This window comes from Delphinus delphis, chromosome 15 (genome assembly GCF_949987515.2).
Source record: "Delphinus delphis chromosome 15, mDelDel1.2, whole genome shotgun sequence".
Lineage (NCBI taxonomy): Eukaryota > Metazoa > Chordata > Mammalia > Artiodactyla > Delphinidae > Delphinus > Delphinus delphis.
Window position 1 is genome coordinate 82,747,810 of NC_082697.1, and position 26,476 is coordinate 82,774,285.

At 41.8% G+C, this 26,476-nt stretch overlaps 1 protein-coding gene across 4 annotated transcripts in view; it reads left to right on the top strand.

Annotated features, from left to right (window-relative positions):
• Positions 1 to 26,476, top strand: part of BAIAP2L1 (BAR/IMD domain containing adaptor protein 2 like 1) — an 87,667-nt gene that overhangs the window by 38,931 nt on the left and 22,260 nt on the right. For all 4 annotated transcript variants that reach the window (XM_060032433.1, XM_060032434.1, XM_060032435.1 and 1 more), the window contains exons 4-8: positions 19,377 to 19,438; positions 19,543 to 19,614; positions 20,870 to 21,007; positions 21,674 to 21,826; positions 24,514 to 24,681. In XM_060032433.1, the coding sequence (XP_059888416.1) occupies positions 19,377 to 19,438; positions 19,543 to 19,614; positions 20,870 to 21,007; positions 21,674 to 21,826; positions 24,514 to 24,681 (593 nt within the window). The remainder of the gene's footprint in view (positions 1 to 19,376; positions 19,439 to 19,542; positions 19,615 to 20,869; positions 21,008 to 21,673; positions 21,827 to 24,513; positions 24,682 to 26,476) is intronic.

The window sequence follows — 26,476 nt, forward strand, 5'->3', positions numbered from 1 at the left end:
GGCCACATGTTCCTAAGCACATGGGCATGCTGCAGAGGAGAGTGACAGCCTTGGCGGGGGGGACGTGGTAGATTCCTTGTTAGCGCACGTGGGGTTCTGTCTTCAGCCACTTGGAAGTAAATGCACTTCCTTAGGTACTCTTTCCTGGTCTGGATGCCTTAAAATTATTAAAAGTAAGGATGCCAGTGTAAATCAGCTATCCCTCAATTGAAGGAAAAAAAAAAGTAAGGATGACAAAGGAGCACATGAAAAGATGGTCAACACCATTAGCCATTAGGGATTTGCACATCATAACCACATGAGATACCACTTCACACCCCACAGCAGCTGTAATCAAAGAGACAATAGTATGTGTTGGCAGAGATGTAGAGAAATGGGAACCCTTGTGCATTGCTGGTGGGAATGTAAAATGGAGCAGCTGCATTGGAAGAGTCTGTCAGTTCCTCAAAATACAGAGTTTACCTTATGACCCGGCGATTCCATTCCTTCGATGTCTCCTCAAGAGAAATGAAACATACGCTCATACAAAATCTTAGCATTATTCCCAGCAGGCACAGGGTGGAGACAACCCAAATGTCCAGCAGCTGATGAATTGATAAAATATAGTATATCCATACCGTAGGGTGTTATTCAGTCATAAAGAATGAAGTACTGACACATGCTACAACATGGATGAACCTTGAAAACATGCCAAGTGACAGAAGCCAGATTAAAAGGCCACGTATTGTAAGATTCCATTCATACAAAAGTTCTAGAGCAAATTCGTAAGAGACAAAAAGCAGATTGGTGATTGCCGGGGGCTGGGGAGAGGGGAGAATGGGGAATAACTACTTGATGGGTACAGGGTTTCCTTTTCAGGTAGTGAAATGAACTGGATAGTGTGGATGGTTGTACAACATTGTGAATGTCCTAAATGTCACTATTGGTCAATTTAGGTTATGTGTATTCTACCACCAAAAAACCCCCCAAAAATAAGTATGCCACTCTGAGAAGTCCCCAATATATGGGATATCCTAATTAATTCATTACTAAAAACAATATAATAGACACTGTAATGATTCAAGAGGCTAGTGGTACACATTTCCCAGCCGCTGTGAAGGGTTTTAGTTGGCCCCGCCCGACTCAGAATGAATTACACAGTGAATGAGTTACACAGTAAATGAATTTTGAGGTGCACACTTCCAGTTATAAAATAAGTCATTGGGATGTAATGTACAGCATGATGACTATAGTCGATAATATTGTAGTGCATATTTGAAAGTTGCCAAGAGAGTATAACTTAAAAATTCTCATCACACACACACAAAATGTTTTGGTAACGTATAGTAACAGGTGGTAATGACTTCTTGTGGTGATTGTTTTGCAGTGTATACAAACATTGTATCATTTTGTACACCTGAAACTAATACAATGTGATATGTTAATTATACTTCAATATAAAAAAACTTTAATGAATTTTGTTGGCGTTAATGGAAATTCAAGAGCCTCATGTAATTCTCACAGCAGTCCTCTGAGGAAGGAGATGTCATTCCCATTTTATAAACAAGGAAACGAAAACTTAGGTTGAATAACTTGCCTAACTTCACACAAGTAGTTAGGAGTGAAGCTGGGGGTTAAATTCCAGTTGATTGATTCCATGGTGAGTGCAGGGTTTCCCACAGACTCCGAGTTTAAGCTTTAAGGCCTCTCAGTTTCACGACATCTTTTAAAACCTTGTACTTAATTTTGAATTTGTGATTTTGTACTCCTTAAAGAGGACTCCACAAAAGTTGGATTTCTACACAGGGAACAAATTACAAAAGTAGTCTTTAAAATCTGGAAGACAGGGTGTGCAACAGAAGGGTGTAGTCACTCGTGTATTGTTCCTGAAATCCAGTGAGAGGAAGTGACAGGAAGCCGGCATTTGGTTCAGTATAGAAAATGACCTTGGGACAAGTCCTCCTGTAAAACCTGCAAAGGAGCTATGAACTGCTGTGCTTGCAGCAATGTGTCGAGAAGGATTCTGAGGCTGGGGGAGGTATCCTGATGGTCCTTTAGCAGTGTCTGCTCTAGGGAGGTTCCAGAGGGGGAGATGGCAGCAGTTACAACAAATGTGCCACCACTGCCCTGCTCAGTGAAACTTTCAGTGAGAAGTAAGCTCTAGGATGAGCTTAGAAATGTTTGTTGATGGACTAAATGAGTGTATCAGATAAGGGTGTTGGGCTCTTTGCATTCTAACTCTATGAATCAGGTTTTTCTGGGCTTTCTTGAAACCATGACTGTCATTTACAGCATTAATAAGCTTGGTCCCAACCTTCAGGGTATCTACAGCTTAGTAAGAGAGATTATGAAAATATATACATACATAGCTTTAATACAGGACCCAGTGCAAGAGTAAAAGGTACAAAGGCTACCGGACTTCATGGGAGGAGGCAATCACACCCACATGCAGGTGGAGGAGGTAGAGACAGACTGAGTCAGGGGATGCTGTAATCCTGAGTAGGAAGGGGTTGGTTTCTGGTGGAGGGAGCAGGTGGAGGGGACGGGGGATATTTCAGTTTGCCTGGGATTCAGGGTTCATGGAGAGGATTGTGAGTGTAGGTTAGAATTGGAGCCTTATTACTTTGAGTGATAGGCTACAGATTCTGTGTTTGTATGTCTCATTTCAAACTGAAGTAAGAATATTATTAGGACTAAAAGGTTTTGCATTATTAAAAGCTGACTAATATTTTAGGGGCATGAGTTCAAAGATAAAAATTATGAGATGACTAAAAAGGCAAATTAAATGACATGCTCTTTACAACTAAAAACTGGACTCTTAGTGTCCAGAATAAGTCTATTCCTATAACTCTTGAGTGCAGTGAAGCTAATATGTGTATATGTCTCGGGTATTTATAACTCAAAGCCATAGCTGATAGCAGCTTCCATTTTATAACAGTAGAAACTTGTGACATACTAAGGTTTCTTTTTTCTCTTCATATATATATGATTAAAGGTTTTAATATCTCACTTTTATTCTCTACTCAATCCTGCCCAACTTTGCACGTCATATTAATATTTTAAAACAACTTATGAATCCTCTAGGAAGTTTAGAACTTGTTTTATAATGAGTATTAAAATACACTTCAAGCTTTTAAAAAATTAATGCTTTTACTGAAAAATGAACCTAAGAAACAGTTTCTTTCCTTATTATTTTAAAATGTCTGTTTTAAAATAATTAAAACTCGTGGCTATATAAACTATCTTGGGCACTGCTTTTTTTTTTTAATCAAAGTATAATTGATTTATAATGTTGCATGACTTTGTGGTGTACAGCAAAGTGATTCAGTCATATATATATATATATATATATATTCTTTTTCAGATTCTTTTCCATTATAGTTTATTACAAGATATTGAATGTAGTTCGGTGTGCTATATACAGTAGTACCTATATTTTATATATAGTAGTTTGTATCTGCTAATCCTAGACTACTAGTTTATCCCTCTCCGGGCTTTCCCCTTCGGTAACCATAAATTTGTTTTCTATGTCTGTAGTCTTATTTCTGTTTTTTAAATAAATTCATTTGTATCATTTTTTTAGATTCTACATATAGGTGATATCGTATGATATTTATCTTTGTCTGACTTACTTCACTTAGTATGATAATCTCTAGGTTCATCCGTGTTGCTACAAATGGCATTGTTTCATTCCTTTTTTTTACGGTGGAGTAATATTCCGTTGTATATATTGATATATACCACATCTTCTTTATCCATTCATCTGTCAGTGGACACTTAGGTTGTTTCCATGTCTTGGCTATTGTAAAGAGTGCTGCTATGAACATTGAGGGGGCACTGCTTTTTTAACTTAACATTCCACACATATTTCTTTGAATTCATAAGTAATCCATTTACTCATCATTTTGATGGCTGCCTACATTTCACTTCTTTAAATTTTCCTCTGTTGGCACGGAGGTGGAGTCCCAGTGCTGGGGAGGAGGGTGAGCATTGTGGTAGTGGGATGACTACAGGGTTTGTTCTTTGCTCTTGTGAAAAATTGTCCTTTAACTAAACAAAAAAGTCCTTCTATGGTTTTCTGAAAAGCACATAAAAGCAAATATTCAGTAATCAAGGGATTACAGTAGTTTTTCTTTCCTCATTTAAATAACAGTATGCTCAATTCAGTGAGCATCTCTGCTAGGCATTGTTCTGATCACTTAGGGATAAATCAATACGTACAAGCCCCTGCTCTTGGGAACTTGCGTTCTAGTGGGTGGTAAACAGGTCTAATTTGCCGGGCAGTGATGAGGCGAAGGGCCACTGATGGAGGAAAGGGGTGAGCGCAGCTGGTTTGGGAGGGGCGTCAGGGACATGCAGTCAGGAGGGAGAGCGGTCCCAGGAGACCGTTCCGTGGAGGCCGGCAAGTGCAGCGTTCCTGAGGCCTGGTGAGCTTGGGTCCCAGTTGGGAAGCCGGTCAGTTGAGGTGCAGTTCAGGATGGGGGGAGGGAGGGGATGAGGGCTGGAGGTGGGCTGCGCGGGTGGGACCAGGCCCTGTGGGGCCTTGTGGGTCATAGTAAGAACGTTGCCTTTTGACCTGAGGTGAGGGTGAGGGGCCTCTGAAGGCTTTGGACTCCGGAGTGGCAAGGTTCTTCCTGGCTCTGCTCAAAGAATAGGCTGTAGAAGGGTGGGAGCAGGGACACGGGCTGGGAGGTTGTTGTCCCAGTGCAGGTGAGCTAGAACGCTGGGTCGGCCTAGGATTGAAGGGAGAGGCAGTGGGCTTGCTGTGCACTGGCCGCCAGCTGTGAGAGGGTGTGGTGGATGAGGGGTCAGGGTTTGTTCATAGATGTCTTAGGTTTGGGATGCCTGTTAGACGAAGTGGAAATGTTGAGGCAGCAGCTGGAAACGTAGGTCCGGAGTTCATTGAACGAGTAGCTTTTTATCCCTGTGGGCAAGACGGGCCCTCTTTCGCTCTCGCAATGTGCCCTGTGGCTTCCCTCAGTCGCAAGGAAACCAACAGTTATAAGCATCACAGCGAGTCAGATGCTTCACCTCTGTATTCTCATTTGATTCTTGCCAGGTCGTATCGGGGGCTGTTTGTTTACATGTCCATCATACAGATGAACCAGGGATGCAGGGACCAGCCCTCCCCACCCCACATAAAGCCTCACAGCCACAGTAACGTGCCAGTCGGGCTGGCAGCCCAGCCCTTTTCTGAGCGTTCTTCCCCAGTGTAGCTGTACTGCAGGCTGTGGGGTTCCCTGCCGTTTGCAGTGGATCATCATCTTTTTATGCCTCCCTAGTTCCTTTCCTAAAGCATTTTTTTAGTTTGTTTCAAAAGTTTAGGTGCATCAGGCAAGGTGGCCATCGACCGCTCTGTTTGACTTGGAGTTAGGGCCTGTGTGTGTGGTGTGTTTGGGCTGTGACAGGTGTGGGGAGGCTGATTGTCATGGGCTGCCTTGGGGATTCAGTCCTCTACTTTGGTTTTACTTCCTGCACAAACCAAACATTGAGCTGAAATGGCTTCAAGCAACCAGGCCGGCCCTCACCCAGTGCGTCCGTGCCTCTGTGATACTGCCCCCCCAGAGGTAGCCTGTTCCATTTTAAAACAGCCCTAATAATTAAAGTGTTCTGGTGGATGTTGGGTACACATGCCTGTCCCTGTAATTCACACATACTGGGCATCATTCTGTCCTAGGGTACCCGGTAGGAAAAATCTAATTCCTTTTGCATATTTGAGTGAGGATGCAAAGTAGTTGAGAGCACAGGCTCAGGGTCGGACATGAGTTCAAATTCCAGCCCCACCACCTTTAGTACTTTTGTAATTTGGGGGAAAATCATCTAACCTCTCAAAGTCTCAGCTTCCCCTTCTGTACCGTGAGGTAATAGAGCTACTTCTTCTTGGGCTGTGAGGACTAAATGAGGCCATTTCTGTAAGGCAGCTAGCACCGTGCTTGGCACAAGGGAAGGACTTGACACCTGTAAGCTGTCCATGAGGATCATACAGTTGTCATCTTGCCGTCTGAAGTAGAAGAAGGTGAGGAATACTTTTGAACTGTGAAAGCACCAAGTTATCCTGTTTGCTCAGTTGTCCCTTTGGAGTAAGAGATATAATAAAATAGATTCTGGATTTTGTGGAATCTCCCTTAAATTCACGTCATAATAGGACTGACCAACATCCACTTGGGGAGTATGGTTTTAGATTAATGTCTTTCCATCCAAAAGTTGGGAGCAGTAGCCCAGTTTTATTTTGTGTTTTTAAACTTGCCTAATTAGAACTGGTTGCCTTAAAAGAAAACAATAAAAAACCATAGTCTTTTGAAAAATTTCTTCACTTAAAAATTTAAGATGGTTTTACTCAGTAATACTGGATGGAAACTGTCTCTTGGTGCCTCCTCTACCTGTGTATTGTCCTCATCTTTGTTTTTGGGGGTCCTGTTTTAATAATTTTAAAGAACCTAAAATTTTTTCAGATGTAGCATTTTTCAAGCTTCAATGAAAATGCCTGCAGTCAATTAGTGGTTCCTAAGACTAACTGGTTGTCAGCTTCATTCATTATTGATAATGCACACCTGCTCTCATTTTTGTTGGCATCAAAATGGTTGTATTTTAACCTTAATCTACTAATCGATGAAAAAGGAGAATAAATAATTAATGTTAATTTACCTCACTTGGTGTAATAACTTATGGAAAACTTCTAATGCTGTATTTTACATTCAATGTAAAGAAGACAACTGCTTATAATCTGTATATGGATGCAAAATTGATAAATTATTTGTGTGATATAATTGATACACTTGAACAAATTCACATTGTTCTTTTAGGTAAAAGAAGAGTAGTACATTAAAATCCAACTTGGGAAATATTTTCATTGCAAATCCTGTACTTTGTTTAACTTGACAGCACTTATGTGTAGCAGGTAGGCTAAATTAGTTTAATTGCTAATCAAAAATGAAGTGGATAATAAACATTCAGTTTGCTTCCTGAATCAATCTAATGACAGAATTATCACCTAAGCCCTGAATCTCCACCCTCCTTGACATAATACTTGGTTATAATTTTCTGAGGGGACATCTCTACTAGGTATTACCTTAGGTATTGAGAAGACTAGATCTCTGATATTGTGGGATTGCATTTGCTTTATACCTAACTGAAAAGACTTGATTTTAAAATATCCAGAAGGTTTTCTAGTGATAATTCCCATTGAGATTTAAGTCCTGTTGTTAGGATAATAGTAATATTTTATTTTAAAAAGCATTCTTACATAAGCTTAAATTTAATTCAGTGTGTCAGTCATATGGGGTTTATTAGTTTCCATTTTTTCTTTCTGCAGACCTTATTTAGAAAAAGAAAATGTTTCTTAAAAAGAAAAAAATGTTTTAATGTTTCTTTTTCTAGCTACCTTCTAAATTCACTTTTCGTCTATTGCCAAACTTCCAAAATAAGTAGTTTATACCAGCTTCCTCCCTTCTCCCTCGTCTCTCCCTTCCTCTCCCACTTTTTATCAGGAAGCTGGAAGGAATCAAACACTGAGTGTCTAGTGTGTGTCTTGCTCTTAGCACATTCCACTTGTTAGGCACTTAATTCTCACAACTCGGGTTGCCAGGTGTCCAGCACTGAACCCACAGAGTCTGGGATTGTAGCTTCTTGCTTGGCAAAATGAAAATTTTATAAACAAATATGTCTCTTGTTTTTTTTTTTTTTTTTAAATTATCTTGTTTGTGACTCAGAAGCCTCTGAGACTGGACCTCAGTGTTACTAAATCTTGGTGATAGGAAACAAAAGATGACAGGAACTTGCTCCTGGAGCCCTGAGGATGGAAACAGCCCCACCTGGAGCCAGCTGGCTCTGCTGTGGCTGCAGATGGATGCCCAGCGCTCACACGTTAGGGACCAGGCATTTGGGTTCCGCAAAAGTCACTTTTCCTGTAGGCATTTCTGTAATCAATATATTTATACCAATAAAATCAAACACCACAGATGCCACTTTCTGATAGGTCCAGCTTTTGCTGGTTTTCTTCTCCTGCTATCACTGAACTTCCATGCTTCACTGCAGTCACCCTTTCATTTGTTTGTTCAGTATATTCATTAACAACCAGACTTTTAAGGCCGGTGTGTTCCAGGCAGGCACTTGGGGGGCACAAAGGTAACGGAATCAGAAGATCAAGTTCTCTTCCGTGTGTAACTGCCAGAAACATTCAGACACTACATGTGTGTTCCTCCAAGCAGGGTGCTGGTTCCTAATCACTGCAGGTTCCAGATGACTGCTGTGAATTTATTTTTAATTAATAGACTTTAGTTTTTAGAGCAGTTTTAGGTTTATACAAAATTGAATAGATCTCACACAGTTCTCACACACACTCTCCCCCACTCACTATTTCCCCTGTTTTTAACATCTTGCATTGGTGTGGTGCATTTGTTACAAATGATGAACCAGTATTGGTACATTACTATTAACTAAAGATCATAGGTTATATTGGGGTTCTATGAGGTTGACAAATGTATAAACAGCCACCCCCCCACCAGTCCTTGGCAGTCACCGATCTTTTTACTGTTTTTGTAGTTTTGCCTTCTCCAGAATGTCATTTAGTTGGAATTGTGTACTATGCAGCCTTTTCAGACTGACTTCTTTCACTAAACGACATACATTTAAACTCCCTTCATGTCTTTTTATGGTTTAATAGCTGGTTTCTTTTTAATCCCTGAATAATATTCAGTTGTACAGATGTACCAGTTTGTTTATCCACTCATCTGGGTTGTTTCCAGGGTTTGGCAATATAAATAAAGCTGCTATAGGCATTCATATACTGTACAGGTTTTTCCATAGGTATAATATTTCTAGTCATTTGGGTAAACACCTAGGAGCACAATTGCTAGATCAAATAAGACTGTTTACCTTTGTAAGAAATTGCCAGACTATCTTGAGAAGTGACTGTACCATTTTGCATTCCCACCCGTTCCTCTTGCTCCACTTCAGCATTTGGTGTTGTCAGATTTCTGGATTATAGCCATTCTGATAGGTGTATGGTGGTATCTTGTTGTTTTAATTTGCAGTTTCCTAATCATATGATATGGATCATCTTTTCATATGCTTATTGGCCATCTGTATATCTTACATTTTAACTGAGTTTGTTTTCTTATGGTTGAGCTTTAAGCAGTCTTTATATATTTTTTACATGTATTTTGGATACAAGTCCTTCCTTTATCAGATATGTGTGTTGCAAATATTTTCTCCCAATCTGTGGCTTGTCTTTTCATTCTATTAACAGTGTTTTTTGTAGAGCATAAGTTTGTAATTTTAACGAAGTCCAACTTAACCAGTTTTTTTATTTCATGGATCATGCTTTTGGCATTATATCTAAAAACTCATTGCTAAACCAAAGTCGTGTATTTTCTCTGGTGTTATCTTCTAAAAGTTTTATAGTTTTGCATTTTACATTTAGGTGTATGCTCCATTTTGAGTTGCTTTTTGTGAAAAGTATAAGGTCAGTGTCTAGATTCATTGCAAGTGGGTGTCTAGTTGTTTAGCATCCTTTGTTGAAAGGACTATCCTTTCTCCATTGTCTTTGTCTCCCCTGTTGTCTTTGGGTTTCTTTTGAAAATCCTTCTAAATGGAGTGTCAGTTGTAATCCACTGTTATTATCCCAGAGTCCTGTTGATGGGTGATGTGGTGGTAAAATATTGGAGAGGGGGACCATTCTATAATCTCACGTTTAAATCTCCATTGTTTTGTTTTGTTTTGTTGGGTATTTTTGGTTTTTACAGTGGGCCACAGTATCTGGGATGTGACCTTCGGAAGAGTTTCTTAGCCTTTTTTCCCCTCCCCTTAATTGAGACAGGAAGGCTAGAGGGGCTGCAGGTACCTAGTTGTCCTTCCCCAGATCAGATAAAGCTGAGGAAAAGTGTTTCCCTGGAGGGCTAGCCTTCCTTACACAGAACAGAACAAGAACAGAACAACTCTGGGCAGATGTTTCAAAACGGTCATTTTCTCCCTCCCCCTGCCAGAAGCCCCAGAGGAATTTTCTCCATTCCTAACAATAAAAACCTGGTGGCAAGGATGCCTCCTACAGATAAAACTCATGAAAATGTGAGCTGCCTGTTGTTTTTAACTCTCAAGCTCGTCCACACTGAGCCTCCGGCAAATCCTCAGTTACCGTTTGGGTTCCTGGCAGCCATGGCTCCAGCATCAGTCTCTGCTCCTGGTAAACTCTGATTTTCCACATCCGTCTGTGAACTTAATTCTCTGATGAATCTAAGAGTTGTTTTTCAGTTTGTTTAGCTTGTTTCTTGTTGTAAGTAAGGGAGTGACGACTTCCAGGCTTTTTACACGTTGGAGCAAAACCAGAAGTGCCCTTGCAATTTGTTCTAACCCGCAGTGGTCAGATGTATCTCTTCTCATCATGGATCAATCCTGATAGATACTGTTTAACTACAGTACTGTAAAGGCTGTGAGGTGGAGGAAAGCAGAGTGTATTCTCTAACTGTGTTCTGTTTGATAATAGGAGAGTAACAGTTTTTCCTTTGGGGACCCTGGGACTCGGGGGTGGGGAGGGAGGAGATGAGTTTAGGAGAGGTCGGTGTCTGTTTCTCTCATTCTGTAAGTTTTAAGAGTTATTCCGAAGCATTTTAAACATAGTACAATAAAGCATACTAAAGAATATGTAGATGTATATGTATAAGGAGCAAAAAATAATGAAACACGGTGACTAGTTACAAGTTGGCAACCTAGTATGTAGATTTTATTTCTAGAAAACAAGTACTCACCCAGAAAATGGCGTGTTGAGGAGTGTGGGCCCCATGCTGTTGGCATATATCATGCATTATTGAACTAATTTGCTACTTCTGTCTGGACGCACACACCTTATCAGCCAGTATTTCTCTTCAACTCACAAGAAAGTATCACACTCCCCCAAGCCTGTGAAGTAAATATTCTAGTTACCACCATACAGGTGAGATTACCTGGAGAGAGGTTAAGTAACTTCCCAGGTGTGCACAGCTAAGAGGCTTGTCTGGCACCATTGTAACTTCTGGCAGACTCTGACCTTTGCCCAGTCTTCGTGTCCCTTGAGTTCTCTGTGGGTGATGACAGCCCAGAGGACCCCACTTTTTGAAGATGCTTCAATCTTTTAGCTTTCACAGTACCCCGGCCCTTTCCAGCCTCCTTTACCAGCCTTTCATCTTCTTCATGAGCTCTTCTTCCTATAGATCTTGTGCTCTATCACTAAGAGATCAGCAGTAGCTGCTGGCCTCTTATTATGAAAAACCAACATCCTTTAGGCAATCTCTTGTAGACTTTTATATAAAAGTAAGTTCTGTTCGTTCTGTATCTAAAAGGGACTCCACTCTGGTGGGGTCGGGGGCAGGGGTGGTGTTTAGGTTTGTGGTTACAGCTTTTGTTTGGCTCAGAGGACTTGTCACTTCCAGATCTTTGGCCATTTCTACTATTTTCTAAAATCGAGGTTTTCAGAGGTCTTACTATTAAATAAGTAGAACATTGATGTTATTTCTCCTGTCAACAGACCTCTTCATCTCTTCCTTACCTTTATCAGCTAGTACTGGATGTACCATCAGAGAAGGATGAAATCATTTTATTCTTCTCCAACAATAAGCAAATAAATTTAATGTTGGCAATAAAGAACTAGCATGAGATAGCCCTGTATCAGAAACCCTAAAAGGGGATGAATAGTCAGGAACGCAAGATAATAACTCTCAAATGCCAGGTCTTCATGATTAGATTCAGGTTATATTAATGCTATCTAAGGCAATTTGTGCTCAGAGTATCAATTTGGACACACAGTGTTACCTGCCTCTCATTTGTGGCATTATTTTTGACTGTCCAGTGAAGGTGTTGTCTGATTTCTCCAATGTACAGTTGCTTTTTTTTCTGTTGCTACTTTCAGAGTATGTAAATATCTTATTCCTCATCAACATTTGTATCCTAAATTTAACACCTATTAATGATTTTTGCCCGAACCAGTCTTTACTGTGATGGTTGCAAACTCTACTGTGATGATTTTCCAGCTCTAACATTCCCTTCATACTGACCAGTTGGCACTTGGCATTCCACTTTTAGCAGGAGCCCTCCCTTCTCCCTCATTTCTTTCTTTTTAAATTTATCTATTTATTATTGCTATGGTCTCATGGATTCTATGAATTTTTCAATGATTTATAATATATTACTGTCCTTATTTTGGTGCTCAAACTGTCCCATGTTTGGCCTGTAGGAGCTCTTTTGAGCTGACTCTTTTACTCATTCATTCATTCATTCATTCCTGTGCACTTCCTTACTCTTTTGCATAACAGTGTGTTCTGGGCTCATCTTGTCCTTTTACGCCTCAGCTGCAGAATCCACAGCCATTTTTCTGAGGAGTGTTGCTTCCCCTTAGTGGGGAATGATTTTAGAAACCAAGATTTGGGTACTAGGTGTGCTCATTGCTATTGAGATGTCATTGGGGTCCTTTCAGCCAACAGAGCTAGGAAATATATACATGTGTATAGCTTATATTGTGTACATACACAAAAATAGACATGTGTATATATGTATACACACATATATTCATACACAAATAAATGAGCAAATGCACTTACACTTACGTATTTTGGAAATGTTTGAGAACCCTGGCTCCCGGTAACATCAACATATTTACACACTTTCTCAATCCTATAATACATCTAAAATAGCTTTGGAATTATTAGAAATTTTATAAATTTATAATTTTATATTATAAATTTATATGTTAATATATTTGTTATAAGTTATAAATAAACTTAACTATTATTAGAGTTATGAAATATATTTTAAATACCAAAAAATGACCATACTAACTCTTGGGAAAAAGAGTTCAGAGTTTGTTTGTAGTTTTACCATTCACCCTGTCTACTGATTTTTTTTTTTTTCCCTATTCTGTATATTGTGGTAAAATATTGTAGAGACTTTGGATTGTGTTACCCTCCTCTTAAGAGTGTGGAGTTTTATCCTAGCAGACAGTTAAATTACTGATGAATCACCTGACTTTGTGGAGGCTTAATTTTGGACTTTTTTCTGGTGAATCTATTTTGGTTTTGCCCGTAGTCCTGTGACTCAGTCCTCATTCCTAAGGTATAGCCCTTCTCAGTTTCAGTGGGAAGCCTGTGGTGTTTACCAGACCTTGAATTTCAAACTCTATATTCCCAACACTGTGTATCCTGAGAACATCCGCTAAGCTTTCCAACCTTCCAACTGTTGCTTTTGCTGCATTTCCTAGTCTCACCCTGAGCATGTGCAATTTAAGTGTTAGTCAAGGATTTGAGGGGAATTTACATACAGTTTGAGGTCTCCCTGCTCCTCCATTGTGTGAGTGAGTATTCCACGATTTATCCATTCTTATGTTGATGGATATTTGGGTTGTTTTTAACTTGGAGATATGATGAATAAAACTGCTGTGAACGTTCTTGTACATGTCTTGGTGAACAAATGCACTCATTTGGGAAAAATATCTAGGAGTAGAATTGCTGGGTAATACGGTAAGCAGATTTGTTTATCAGATAACTGTCAGTTTTGCCTTTTCTGGAATGTTTTATAAATGGAATCATACAGTATGTAGCTTTCATTGAGCATAATGTGTTTGAAATTCATCCATATTTTTATGTCTAGTTCATTTCTTTTTATTATTGGGTATTATTTCATTAAATTCTTGAAATGGGTGCTTAGAGCATTGATTTTTCACTCATTTTTTTCTAATATATGCATTTTGAGGCTATAAAATTACCTGTAACCACAGCTTTAGTTGCATCTTACGTGTATTATATGCTGTATTTTCTTTTATCATTTCATTTCAAAATCACTTTAACTTCCATTGTGCTCTCTTCTTTGACTTACAGGTTATTTAGAAGTCTGTTTCATTTCCAATATATGGACATTTTTTAGTTACCTTTTTGTTAATGATTTCTAGCTTAATTGTGGTGCATTTAAAGAACATTCTAAGTATAATTTCAGTTTTTCTGAAATACCAGGAGGCTTTCTTGTGGTTCCTTTTTAGTATTTTTTTTTTTTTTTTTTGGTACACGGGCCTTTCACTGTTGTGGCCTCTCCCGTTGCGGAGCACAGGCTCCAGACGCGCAGGCTCAGCGGCCATGGCTCACGGGCCCAGCCGCTCTGCGGCATGTGGGATCTTCCCGGACCGGGGCACGAACCCGTGTCCCCTGCATCGGCAGGCAGACTTTCAACCACTGCGCCACCAGGAAAGCCCCCTTTTTAGTATTTTGTGTTTGCTTTAAAATGAAGTTATTGGATAAGCTTTACATGTAGGGTATATATAGGTAATGTATTCTTTTTTTTTTTTAATCTTTATTGGAATATAATTGCTTTACAATGGTGTGTTAGTTTCTGCTTTAGATAATGTATTCTTTATATGTATTATATAGTATTAATATGTTCACTAGATCAAGTTTCTTTATTGCATTATTCAGTCATCTATATCTGTACTGATTTTTTTGTCTGCTTGTTCTATCAGTTTACTAAGAGAGATATATTACAATCTCCTATGATGGCTATTGATTTATCTGTTTCTTTTTTATAATTCAATTTTGGTTTAGAAACATTGAGACTACATTGAGATGCACACAAATACAAAATTTTTCTATCTTCCAGATGAATTGAACCTTTTGCCATTATGAAATGACTGCTTTATCTCTAATAATGCTTCTTGCCTTCTTTGACTATTTTGTCTTCTTTGTTTGGTCTTAATGTACCGGCATCAGCTTTCTTTTGGTTAGTGTTTGCCATGTATCTGATTCCATCCTTTTACTCTCAACCTTTCTGTATTTAAGTGTGTTTCTTGTAAGCAGAATATAGTGGGGTGTTGGTTTTTTTTTTTTTTTTGGCGGTACGCGGGCCTCTCACTGTCGTGGCCTCTCCTGTTGCGGAGCACAGGCTCCGGACGCGCAGGCTCAGCGGCCATGGCTCACAGGCCCAGCCGCTCCACGGCATGTGGGATCTTCCCGGACTGGGGCACGAACCCGTGTCCCCTGCATCGGCAGGTGGACTCTAAACCACTGCGCCACCAGGGAAGCCCCGGGTGTTGTTTTTTTAATCCTAACAATCTTTGTCTTTTAATTAAACTATATACTCCATTTACCTCCAGTGTAATTACTTTTGCTTTCTACTCTCTGTCCTATGTTAATTTCTTCTCTAGTCCTCTTTTTGACTATTTTTTCTCCTCTCTGTTAGCTTGATAGTTATATGAACTTTATTCTTTTAGTGGCTACCCTGGAGATTTCACCATGCATCTTTTCTTATCAAAGTCAGTTGTTACTTGGCACTTTACTTTCATTTCTGACAATGAAAGAACTTTGGAACACTATATAATTCTGTTGTATAACTTCAGTTTGTCTCACTTGTTTTCATCAGATGGGATAAATCATGATCAATGGTAGAATAATTATAGTCTCCATGCAAGGTGTTAATTAGAACTGTAGAACTATGATTGGGTAAGTCAAAAGCTAGACTTTGGAGGAACGTTGGATGAAATGCTCACCCTATCACTGACTTGGCATTGTGCCTATGTGCACATTGTTTATTTGCACAATTTCAATACTGATGAGAGAAGAGCACCTCCACCTGCATCCAGGGACTTGGGAACAGCCATTGGGAGCTATTCTTAGATGCCGGCAAAGCCTTCCAAGCTGGGTCACATGTTGGTGGGTACTACTCCGACTCTGCTAACGGTGCTGGTGACCCTGAGTACATACTTGTGTTTTTTAACGTATCCCATCTATGTGTAATTTGCTTTTACTTTCATTATATTTTCTCTGCATCACACTGGGTATTTGAAAAACTCTCAGAAAAAGTATATCCTTTTTCCAGTGACATTTTTTCTATCAGTTTTCTTTTCATCCATACAGGGTAACTTTAGGCCAGTAGTGGATTGGCTTCCATCTTGTCGTTTTATTGTCTGGTTCCACTCAAAGTCACATGGAGGAAGTAGTGTGCGCCTGTCACTGCTCTGTGCTATCTGGAAATAATAAATGTTCTGATTATCCACAATCAAACATAAATGAAAAAGAATATTTATGCCTACACGTTCTGTGCTACTCACGTCTGTTAGTAGTGTCCATCTGGTTCCTCTAAATTTATACTGTGAATTGATGAAGAATTATCTAGTTGAAAATATATTAATAGTCCAATGACTAACCTATATTTCAGATGAAAACTTTCTTTGTGTTCATACTAGTAATATTTTTTAATTTTTGTATAACTTTTAAAGTCCATACTGCCTATTGGCTAGATGTGTATCTTCATACAGTATTGTCCAAAATGTTGGACATATTTGTTCATAGTTCCTAAAATTAGAGTGATACCATGAGGAGCTATTATTTGTATGAATTTTAGAGAAAAATTGATGGTAGACATTGACTTTTAGTTGTATCAAGTTCATGATTTTGAAAAATTTGTATATTTTTAAATTCCCTTAATATTGTTATTTAAGAATATAATTTATTCAGACCGAATTACATTACTGTACTTACTATGAGTTTCTTCCCAAAATATTGACTCAGAACCTAAAAGGGAAAAAAGGAAATGGTTGATCCAGTACATACGGTGCTGTAATTTCTGGGATCAACACTCTGATTCCTGTTTAGACGTTTACTTAGTTCTGCTCCATTAGAATCTGGGCCGTGCTTTCTCGACTGCACCCTCTCGTTTCAAAAATTTTTTTTCTTCCCAAATGTAATTTATGAAAAAGTAGGTTACAGGGCTAAGAGTAAAACGTGCGATACCACATTTCAGACATAAAGTAACACTTGCTATGTTAAGAATAAACTTCTGTAGATTGAACATAAAGGCTGTTTTCATTTTCTGTTTCAAGATACTCTTTTGGCAGCTTGCAAAATCACAGTAAAGATGTTTTTTAATCCTTTCTATGACTGAGGACTCAGTGGCTGCTGCTATGAGGTTGGCATTTAAATTCCACGAACTGTGAGGGACAGGAATAACAGGGGGGAAGGTCAGGTGTTCCGTCTCTGCCCGCAGAGTGAATGGGCTGTTTCACTGGGCCTTTTCACTGGGCGCCTGCGGGGCGGGGAGAGACTGTGGACGGGAGGGGGAGAGTGAGGAGGGGGCTCGGGTGGCCGGGGCCCTCAGGCCAGAGCGCCGGCTTTAGCAGCGCTGGCGTTCCCGAGGGCACTGCACAAGCACATACTTTTGACACGCTTCTCAGAGGTCCATGTTATATAAGGTTGTAAAAATTAAGTTCATGACAACATGAAAAAAAAAATGTGAACACTTTGCTACTAGCCTGAATCACTCTGAATGATTTAAGCAAAATTATTTTTAGACCTTTTTCTTTTTTAAGTAGATCTGATTTGCCCAGGATAGAGTGCTTGATTTTCAATTAATTGAAGTGGTTTTTGTTGTTGTTGTTTATTTTTCATCTCCAACTCGGAGTTATGGGTTTAAAATAGATGTGAAGGTAACTCAGATTATTTCAATATATGAAATGACATATTAATGTAATTATATTCTTGGTCATATAAAGGCTTCCTTTGTGAAGAACTCTGGTTTGTTTCATGTTGAGCTTTAGGAGAACTGAATTATGGGATAAATGGAGTCAGTGTCACTGAGGGTGTAGAGTGGGTACCTTGATACCCTGGCACGTGGACCATCAGTGCTGGGGACGTGTCTGCCCTCGCTCTCATGCTTATCCAGCAGATGTTCCTAGAATCACATGGTGCTTAGGGACTTACATGTACCTATAACCTATTAACATGGTTATATCCTTCCAGGAGATTCTCTGTCCCCACCACCCACGATGGTTATTTTAAGCAACACTGCTCATGGTGGGCTTCAGGCCGAGGAGTTGTTTTATCTGGGACCCCATGGGAGGGAGTGACATTTTACATGTAGATTTGGAAAGATCCCTGGCACCTGTGAGGGAGGAGATCCAGAAGAGAACAAGCTGGGAGTCATGAGAAATAAGAGCTTGAAGGAGGAGGGCGCCTCCTAAGAGGTCCAACTGGCAGGTGTAAACATGTGGGGCAGAGGGCCTGGGGAGACCCCTGCCCACCTCTCCTAGAACAGGTCATCGAGTGAACATTGACTTCACGTCATCCCCACGTGCCTTCTCTCCTGGGTAGGGGAGGGCTGGCACATTTGTTGCCCAAGGAAGCAGGATGAGTAAGAGGCATGGTTCCATGCCGGAGGTGCCCAAGTGATGGTACGAGGGAATGAGTCTGTCATTGGGCGTAGGCGGGGTGTTGACCCCTCATGACTGGCTGGCTGGCAGCCAAGAGCTGGTATTAGAGACAATGAGGGCGGGGTGGGATTCACTCGTAGGCCTGCTGAATACGGGGCAACTAGTGGGACATCCAGGTGGACATGTTCAGGACGGGCAGAATTTCTGAGTTAGAAGATGGGGGAGAGCCTGGGCTGCCCCCTTAGAGTCAGATGTCTTCAGGTGTTTCCAGAACTGGGCCTACTAAAGTCATTTGCATAGAGGTGCTCGCTGAAGCCGGAGTCTAATCAGTAATCTTTTCCTCTTCCCCCGTGTCTACCATACTCGTCCTTTTCATTCTCCCTCATCCACAGCCTTTCAGTTTGCCCAAAGAACTCCTTTTTATCTGCCCACCGAACCGTAGGATGGTCCGCTCGGCATGTTTTGTGGTTTGGGATGATTTGGTGGTGGTTCCAAATAACTCTTTCGCTCCCAGTTTTTGGGTATCAGACCCATTTGGTTCCTGTAGAGAAGTTGGCGGGGGGCTCTTGTTCACCTTTAGAAGCGGGAGGCAGCGCCCTGACGCGAGCCGCAGGACATGTGCTTTGCAAATCAAGTGGTCATCTCGCTGCTTTTTTGGAGCAACACTCCTTTGTCCCAGAACATTCTCTTCTGTGCAGTCATTTCAGAGAACGGTGTAGCCCCAGGAGACGCGAGGCAGAACACTGTCCCTGCTGCAGTTTCCCGTGGTGTTGAGATTTTCCAGAATGATACGAGAACTAATGTGAGGAAGAGAAAATAACCTCTGTCTTTTATGCCTGACAGATAATCAGATTACCCAGGATTAGATGAAAATAAGTCATTTGTTCCTATAGTTAGTACTATAATGACCAAAATAATCTCTTGTAAGAGAGTTTAACAATTAAACCAGATAAATAGGATTCAGCTTAGGGAATGAGTAAATGGCCAGAGAACAACGTGAGTTTAAAGACAAAGTTGGCGAGCTTTTGATGAACGATGTTGTAGAGTAAGTTTGCTGTCGGCTGTGTCCATCTGACCCACCCCCGCTGTCAGGACGCAGCCGGTGTTCCCAGTGCCACGGGGCTGGTGCGCACCTGCTCTGGGAGCAGCCAGGGACTGGGCTTCATCCACCACTTTACTTCCCTTCATATCTTTACAAAAACCACGCAGTGGCTTTTTGCCCTTACGTACCTGGTTTTGTCCACAGGCCATGTTCTCATAGAGATTTCGAGTATCCACAAGAAACTCAACGAGAGGCTTGATGAAAATGTATGTGAACTGTTTTTATATTTACCAAATATACTTATTTTTAAATTTTATTTCACTTCAAGTCTCAAACCTGGTCTGAATTTTTCATTTCCTTGTGTTAACAGTTCAGAAAATTCCATAAGGAGATTATCCATGAGCTGGAGAAGAAGACAGAGCTTGATGTAAAATATATGAACGTGAGTACCTAGTTCTGCTCCACCTCCCGTAGGTGGAGGTGGCCCGGGGCCGGGGGCCCAGCTCTCGCGAAGGCTGCACTTGCCTGATGGCTGAGCTCGAGGACAACTTCCCCCACTGCTGACTCGGCAGCAGCAGGTATGATGGAGCTGGCCGTCGAGTGTGTACACAGCCGCATAACACCGACGAGGTCCCTTTGGGCTGAGTGGGCCAAGTGTTAACACTTGGGATCTTTACTAAAAAGCATAGCAGGAAATCCTGCAGGGAATCATACACTTCTGGAAAACATTGTTTTCAAAGAACATGCATATGTGGATGACACCTGCATCTGTGTTAGTGCAGCTGTTACTTTCACAAACCGACACTTGTGGACGTGAGCCATGTGGCAGGACGCCGTCTGGAGCTCCCTGGGGCCCCGGTCCCATCGTGGTGTCTCTCCCCTGTTGCCCTACGGCAGTGTCGATTCCAGCAGTTTGCTCCTTCCGCCTCGCCTTTCTGCTGCACAGTAGCTGCTTCCTTGGCCGCCCGAAGCGCCCCTTCTTCACAAGCCCCGCATGGCAGTAAGCGGTGGGGGTCACCCTGAAGTCATCCTGCTGCCCTGCGTGCACGTGCTCTGTGGCCCGGAGGATGTAATACCAAGCCCTTTACGTGCATTGTCTGATTTTTATCCCCACAGAAACTCTGTAACATAGGTACTCTTACTATATCCCCACTGTACAGATTAGAGGGTAAGCATGGATTTCAGAAAAATTAAGTAATTGCTGAGATCACACAGGAAATGAGGGATGAAGCCAGAATTCTAACCCAGGTCTGTGAGGCTCCAGAACACTGTTTCACAGCCCTCAGAATCACCGGAAGTGATGGCTCTTGTTCATTCTGTTTCTTGAAATCGTTAAGTCATAAAACAGTCAGGAGTGTGTGAGTTGATATTGTTCATTTATTCACCAAAGCACTTACAGGCCACCCAGTGTCCAAAGACCTTGGAGAAAAAAGGAATAAAAGAAAGAAACGACATTGTTGTCCTCCGAGAAGCTGCCCTTCTGGTCAGGGGCTCATCATATAAACGGGGAACTTTAGGACAGGACATTGAAGTCGAAGGAGCGGAGTGGGGTGGTGTGAAGTGGGGATACCTGCAGCCAGGCAGGGCAGCGCGAAGCGTGGGCCTTTTGCCACCACGCCCAGTGGAAACGCAGCAAGAGTAACCGCCTGACACTGCCTGGTGCTGCAGTAAAAATAAGTGCAACGTTTAACTTACAGGCGACTCTCAAAAGATACCAAGCAGAACACAGGAATAAATTAGATTCTTTGGAGAAATCTCAAGCTGAATTGAAGAAGATCAGAAGGAAAAGTCAAGGAGGACGAAATGCACTCAAATATGAACACAAGGAGATGGAGGTGAACTTTTCAGCACTATTTTACTTTATTTTGGGGTTGATGATTTGTACAGTTAACGGGGAAGCGTGCTCACCTCAGTCAGTCTATACTTCATCCGTCACTGTTCTGCTGTTGAAAGTTAAAAATAAGCATTTCGACTTGGTAGGAGCTGAAGGCCGCAGAGTTGCCCGGAGTTAAGTTAATAATTAGTCAAGAGCATTGGCATTTTCTCCCAACTCAGGGAGGGTCAGGGACTCCCCAGTATAAGCATTACTATCTCCATTTTACAGATGGGGAAAGTGAGGGTTAGGTTAAGTCACATGGTTGGCACTTGGAACTGGGATTTGAACTTGAACTTTCTGGTTCTGAACTTTTTGGTCCCACGATTTTCCAGTAAAACATAATCATATCCCTGGATTACAAAGTAATATTTTGTGCAAATTACCCAGTGGAATGTAAGGCCTTTGGCAACTTCTCTCCAAGCATGAGTCAGGGATCTTAATGAGAATTTGCCATCTGCTCAGATCAGGTTACAAGTACGTCGTTTTGTCTAATGTTTATCTGCATTTAGCACTTACTCCATTATCAAAATAAACCAAGCATAAAGATGGGAGAAGATAAGTGTCAGGCTGTGTAGCTATTTGATTCCTCATGTCATACTTGTATAATTACTGTTTATTTTCCTAGTATGTAGAAACCATCACTTCTCGCCAGAATGAAATCCAGAAATTTATTGCAGATGGTTGCAAAGAAGCTCTACTTGAAGAGAAAAGGCGCTTCTGCTTCCTAGTTGACAAACACTGCAGCTTCGCAAATCACATTCATCAGTATCACTTACAGGTGGGTGTGGTGGCAAATTGCGTTGTGAGGACTAATTTTATTCATATTTAAATGCCCTTGAAATGCTTCACCTTCCATACGTGCCCAAATATAAAGAGAAAGGCTTATTTTGCCAGGGAGAAGATTCCAAGGAAATAAATTTTTTATAATAGTTATTTATTTATTTATCTGGCTGCATTGAGTCTTAGTTGCGGCACACGGGATATCTTAGCTGTGGCATGCGGGATCTTTCATCGCAGTGCGCGGGCTCTAGAACGCGTGGGTTTAGTTGTCCCATGGTATGTGGGATTTTAGTTCCCTGACCAGAGATTGAACCCACGTCCCCTGCATTGGAAGGTGGATTCCTAATCACTGGACCACCAGGGAAGTTCCCCAAGGAAATAATTTTTGACCAACTTGAATGTGTAAACTTTTAGAAATGTAGATGAAATGGTCAAATGCTTGTTTATAATGTTTAATTTAGTAACACATTCATACTTATTGAATAACTGAGAAATGGCACTTTTTTCCTTTTCTCACCCATGAGTCAGCTTTTCTCAGACTCTTTCTGATGCATCTTCAACATCAGTGTCTTCCCCAGACCCACGGGGTGAGTCCCAGCAGGCCCCAGGTCCAGCCCACCTGGGTGGCCTGAGATGCTCACCTTGGAGGTCCATGTAGATGGTGTTGCTGGAAATTCTATCCCAGGCCACAGACCCCATTCACAGCCTCAGGACAGCTGGTCGGGGCTCTTTTATCACTCCTCCTCAGGTTGTGTGTCTGTTCAAGGTCGCATCAGCTGCGTGACTGGATTTATCCCTCTCCTTCAGCGCATGCAGTTGTGAGGTTATATTTCCAGGAATCATTACAAACTGTGTGTTAAATTTCCTTTCCTCTCTTTTTTTTGTTTTTTAAATTATGAATTCTATTGGGCTTATGTAAGCATCCAGAACTAGCATTGACTGAAGTCAAATATTCATTGTTATTCATAATAAAGTAATTTAGAGAGCACTCCGTGATATGAGAAGCTTTGTAAGAGCTTGAATATAGTGCAACTTCCTCTTTTCGGGGGAAAGAAAACTTGGACTTGTATGTATGCATATATCACAGGTTACATATTCCATAAAGTTTTTGCAACTTTAAGGAATATTCAGCTACCAAATCTAAATACCTAAGGTCTCAGGTTGTTACAGGAAAGAAAAATATGCTGCATTAGATGATCGCTTTTGTCACCAGTGCATACGTACTAATGTTTCCATGGTGACACTGTCCTATTGGGGCAGGGTCGTGGGCCGGAGGGGCACAGAAGCAACCTTGAAGCTCTCTGTGGTGACACCACCCCCCCAGCAATGGGGTCCTTGCTGTGTCGTGAGGCAACATGGCCTATTTCCAGAGAGCTCTAGTTGTTGACCGTCTTTCTTACACTTAACCTTGAGTCCCTATTACGTTTTTTAGTGTGACGCAAGCCAGATCTCCTCCTTTCCCTAGCAAAAGTCTCTTCAAGTCTCTGAAACCGTTTTTGTGCCTTCCCTGATCCCAGTCCTGGATGAAGCAGGCTTAGTAGTTGGTCCGCGGTGTGTCTGCGTCACAGGCAGGGGACAGGGTGGTGTGAGGGGTGGGGCTTAGGATTTACACCAACTCCCCCAGCCCACTTCTGATGGACACAGAGCCTAGATGAAAAACAGTGTGGTTGTTATGAAAATAGTTTCAAAAAAGATCCCCTGCTTCCCTTTTCCAACTAGATTGCCGCCCTGGAAAAAGGGGTTCTCGGAAAGGCTCCGGGGAGTCTGGGAGTCCAGTTGAAGGAAGAGCCAGGCTGTGGGAACCAGGACAGATGCCTCTGCCTCTGGGGCTAAGGGGTCTCGTCGCTGTCCTTCTGCATGTCTCTGTTCTGCAATCCAGCTTTTCTGCAAAGCCCATGGTCTGCCTGCCCCAGAGCCCCAGCCGGCCTGTGGGCAGGGCTTCCCCTCAACACTGCCCCCAACTCTGGAGACCCACCACGCTCTGCTTCTAGTCACTCTGTCCCCGTAGAGGAACTTCTCAGGGCAGGTCTGATTCACTCCTCTAACACGCCAGTCCGGTTTCCCTGAGGTCCCAGTAGTTGAAACCCTCAGGGTCCTGGATCTACCACGGAAGGCTGTGTTAACCAGTTACTTAGCCTCTCAAAGTTCTCAGTTTCCTCATCTGTGAAATGGGGATGAGAATGGTACCTACTTTAGGATTGTGGGGCAGATGCAGTGAATTAACAAGGATGAAGTACTTAGGACAGTGTTTAGTGCACACGAACGTACACACACAAACAGAGTCCACTCTTGGTCCTGTCGCTCGGTCAAAGGTGCTTCTTGTGGGAGGAAGACAGCGGGGATTGGCAGTTCTGGGACCGCGGGGAAACATGGGGATTAAGACGGATTGATCCGCCTTCCCTTTTCGTTTTTGAACTTCTTCTGAATCATGTACAATCCTTGTATTAGTCTTGAACTCTCTATTCACCCTGAGGGAGATGTAAATTCCTTTAGAACAGGAGCCTACATCCTCAGCAAATAAGACACAGCAGATCCCCATAGGTGCTTAAGCTCCTCACTGAATTGAACTCATAGCTCCCACACTTCCAGTGGTAAGCCAGGAATACATTAGTAGTAGTTGTAATTTGTGTCAGTCCTTCCAACAGTACACGTTTCTCTTTGGTTTTGTTTCTTTTGAATTTATAGTCTGCAGAATTGATCAATTCCAAACTGCCTAAGTGGCAAGAAACATGTGGTGATGCCACCAAAGTACCAGAGAAAATCATGAATATGATCGAAGAAATTAAGACCCCAATCTCCACCCCAATGTCTGGAACGCCTCTGCCTTCACCCATGATCGAGAGAAGAAGCATGGTAAGAGATGGTTGTCTCCTCAAGATTTTGGTTGTGTGTTTGCTAAATAAGATTTCAGCCATATTTGCACGACAGACCAAGGCCTTCTTTGTTAGTGGAAATCACAGGTTCTCCTGTACTACTTCTAGGGCCTGCCTTTCCTTTTATCCCCTTACCTTCAGATTTGAAACTAGATGTGAAAATGTTTCACACTGTGTTAGCACTGTAATCTTTGTTTTGGAGATTTTTTTACTGATTCTGTTTTTAATTGTAATGATTCCAACTTTATAAGTTTATTCCCATTGAAGGAAGCGTAAAGTGTCTTAGAACACAGATTAGCAAAACTCTGGTGCCATTCATCACTACATAAGGCACCTGAGGAAAAAAATAATCACCCCAGTATTCCAGGTAATGAATTCAAGCATCGTAGTTCACTGTTCTTTGAATATGGGCTCTATTATTTTTTCACAAACACGTGAGGAGATTCAAATCCAGCAGGTAGTTTGAACACATGTGTCAGTCCACCCTCCCTGTCCATATAAAGCCCTCTGAAATGACAGCAAAGATATTAATGACCAGCCATCAACCTGCCTAATAGATCCATAACCGCATGGGAAAATAAAGAGCAGGTGCTGTCAATGGACCAGAAACACTGAAGGAGTCTCCAGAGCGAGAAAGGCAAGGTCAGCGTGTGGAGAATGAAAATAGAAGGACATGTCAGCCCCAGGGAAGATGTGCAGGGCAAGGTTCCTGCAGAGTATGGAGCCATCAGTTCAGAGCCAGTGGATCCAAGAAGCGGGGAAGAAGCTGGGGTGTCCTGAGTGTTATCGGCTGGGGAGCTGGTTCAGACTGTTCAGGCTGCTTGGTCCCTCCGCTTGTCCCACCTGTGCTAAATCACAGGCAGCCCGGGCTTTCGTCTGTGAACTGAAACAGCATGTGTGGACCGAAGGGTGGGGCCCACTCCTGGGGGTGTGTCTTGCCTCTTCCCCACGTCGCATGCGATCAGGAGCACAGGGAAAACACAGACTGTCGTGTACAGTAAAAAGAATGGGGACTGCCACCCAGTACAAAGATGGACAGACAACCAGCGGTCACTGAACAGGTGGGGGAAACCAGTGTCATAAAAAGACGCACCAAAGTAAAAACTGGAATGGCGAGTAAAGGGGGCAACAGAGCCAACAGGGCAGAGGAGAAAAGAGATGAAAGACTATTACAACCACAGAGAAGAGTCAGCTGTCTTGGAAATTTAAAAGGATTATTATTTCTAGTTAAAATGGTATGTCTGAGATCCGCTTCAAAATAATCCAGTTGTGGAGGAAGATGGATGGGGCATACAGGAAACGAGAATGTCCGTGGATTGGTAATTGTCGAAGCTAGGTGTTGGGTACATGGAGATTTATTGTGCTGTTTTCTCTACTTTTGTACCTGTTCCAAATTTTTCTAAAATTAAAGTTTTTCATTTCCCCCTCGTCCCCTCCAAAAACACCCCAAAACAAGAGCTGGGCTCCTTAGCAGAATGAATCAGCTTGGGAAATTAAGCCAAAGAACTCTTCCAAAATACAGTGCAAAAACAGGATTTAAAAAAAAAAAAAAAAATCAAAGAGGTTATCAATGTTAGCTGGGTTGAAACGTGGGAGGTACGTCCAGCTGCCGCCTGGGGCCTCACCGCCCGCATGTCTAGTGGGGATCTTCCTGCTCAGCGTGTCCAAAACCACATACCTGAGGCTCTCTCACTCTAACCCTGCTTCTCCTCAGTCTTTCCCATCCAGTAAATGGCGACTCCATCCTTCCAGCAGCGCGGACACCGGACATCGAC